Here is a 1,459-nt window from a genome sequence, read left to right on the forward strand (position 1 = left end):
CCACATAGGAATTCCTCTTTTGGATTCTGTAGAGGCAAGAAATCCTTAACATATCTATACATGACATGAAATATAAACCTCAAATAAATACTACTATTATAAGTCAAAATTGTTTGGTGCTGTACCTTATGGAGCTAGCTGATAAAAGGGAGTCATGCTGGCTTTATAACCTGTCTTTGTTCTACTGGCCAACAACAATGACAGTTCAATTGATAATGAGTAATATATGTGTGTGTTTTCTTCCCTCAGCATGAACTCAGTACAGAGACTTTGTCTGACCTAATTCACAGAGTCACTCTACTCTGACACACCACTTTGAGAAAAGCCCCCTTAATGTCCTTGTTCCTCAGACTATAGACCACAGGATTAAGAAAGGCAGTGAAGACATTGTAGAAAAGTGAGACCTGCTTGTCTCGTTCTGAGGAATAGCTAGAGTTGGGCCTCATATAGATGTAGAAGCCTGGTGCATAGAAGAATGTGACGACAGTCAGATGGGAAGCACAGGTAGAAAAAGCCTTGCAGCGACCACGTGTGGATTTAATCTTGAGAATGGACAGAGTAATACGAACATAGGAGGCCACAATAAGGGAGATAGGAATAGCAACCATAAAGACACTGATGACCAAGTCCACCAATTCAATGAGATGGGTATCCATGCAAGCCAAGCTCCTTACTGAGGGACCTTCACAGAAGTAGTGGTTGACTATATTGGGTCCACAGTAGGGAAGATTCATTGTGAAGATGGTGTGGATCAAAGAGAAAAAGAAACCAATGGCCCAGGTCCCAGCTGCCATCTGAATGCACAAGTGCCAGTTGAGGATGACAGTATAACGCAATGGGTAGCAAATGGCCACATATCGGTCATATGCCATGACTATAAAGAACATACTCTCAGTCAGCCCCAGGGCACCAAACACATACATCTGCACCCAACAGCCACCAAAGGAGATGGCCTGAGAGTGAGCCAAAAGATGTACCAACATCTGAGGCAGAGTGGTGGTGATATATCCCAAATCCAGGAAGGAAAGGATGCAAAGGAAGAAGTACATAGGAGTGTGCAGATGGGTATCCAGGCAGACCAGGATGATAATGAGCGCATTACCCAAGATTGAGCTGAGATAGAGGATAAGAAAGGCAATGAATAGAATCTGGTTGGTCATGGTATCTCTAGAGAAGCCAAGCAGGATGAATTCAGACACCCAGCTGCGGTTCTGCCCTGAAGGTGTCCACATGATGGAACCTATAATAAAATTATACCCATTAAATGTCATCTACAGTACAGTAGCCTTGCCGGGGGACTAGAGAGATGGCACAGCAGGTAGAGCACTTGCCTTGCACTTAGCCGTCCCAGCACAATCCCTGATATCCCATATGATCCCCCAAGCATGCCAGGAATGATCCCTAAGTACAGTCATTTGTGACTCAAAAATTAAAAACTAAGAAAGAAAGAAAATTAAGT

General features: G+C 43.5%; 1 protein-coding gene across 1 annotated transcript; it reads right to left on the reverse strand.

The window, feature by feature from the left end:
- Positions 1-284: 284 nt before the first annotated feature.
- On the reverse strand, positions 285-1,232 carry LOC126011701 (olfactory receptor 2D3-like). Its single transcript, XM_049775509.1, has one exon. It carries the CDS (start codon positions 1,230-1,232, stop codon positions 285-287), a length of 948 nt encoding a protein of 315 aa, XP_049631466.1.
- Positions 1,233-1,459: the final 227 nt, after the last annotated feature.

This window comes from Suncus etruscus, chromosome 6 (genome assembly GCF_024139225.1).
Source record: "Suncus etruscus isolate mSunEtr1 chromosome 6, mSunEtr1.pri.cur, whole genome shotgun sequence".
Classification (NCBI taxonomy): domain Eukaryota; kingdom Metazoa; phylum Chordata; class Mammalia; order Eulipotyphla; family Soricidae; genus Suncus; species Suncus etruscus.

Excerpts from the sequence above, each read along its gene's own strand:
- LOC126011701 (XM_049775509.1), bottom strand. The coding sequence starts at position 1,232 with ATGTGGACACCTTCAGGGCAGAACCGCAGCTGGGTGTCTGAATTCATC.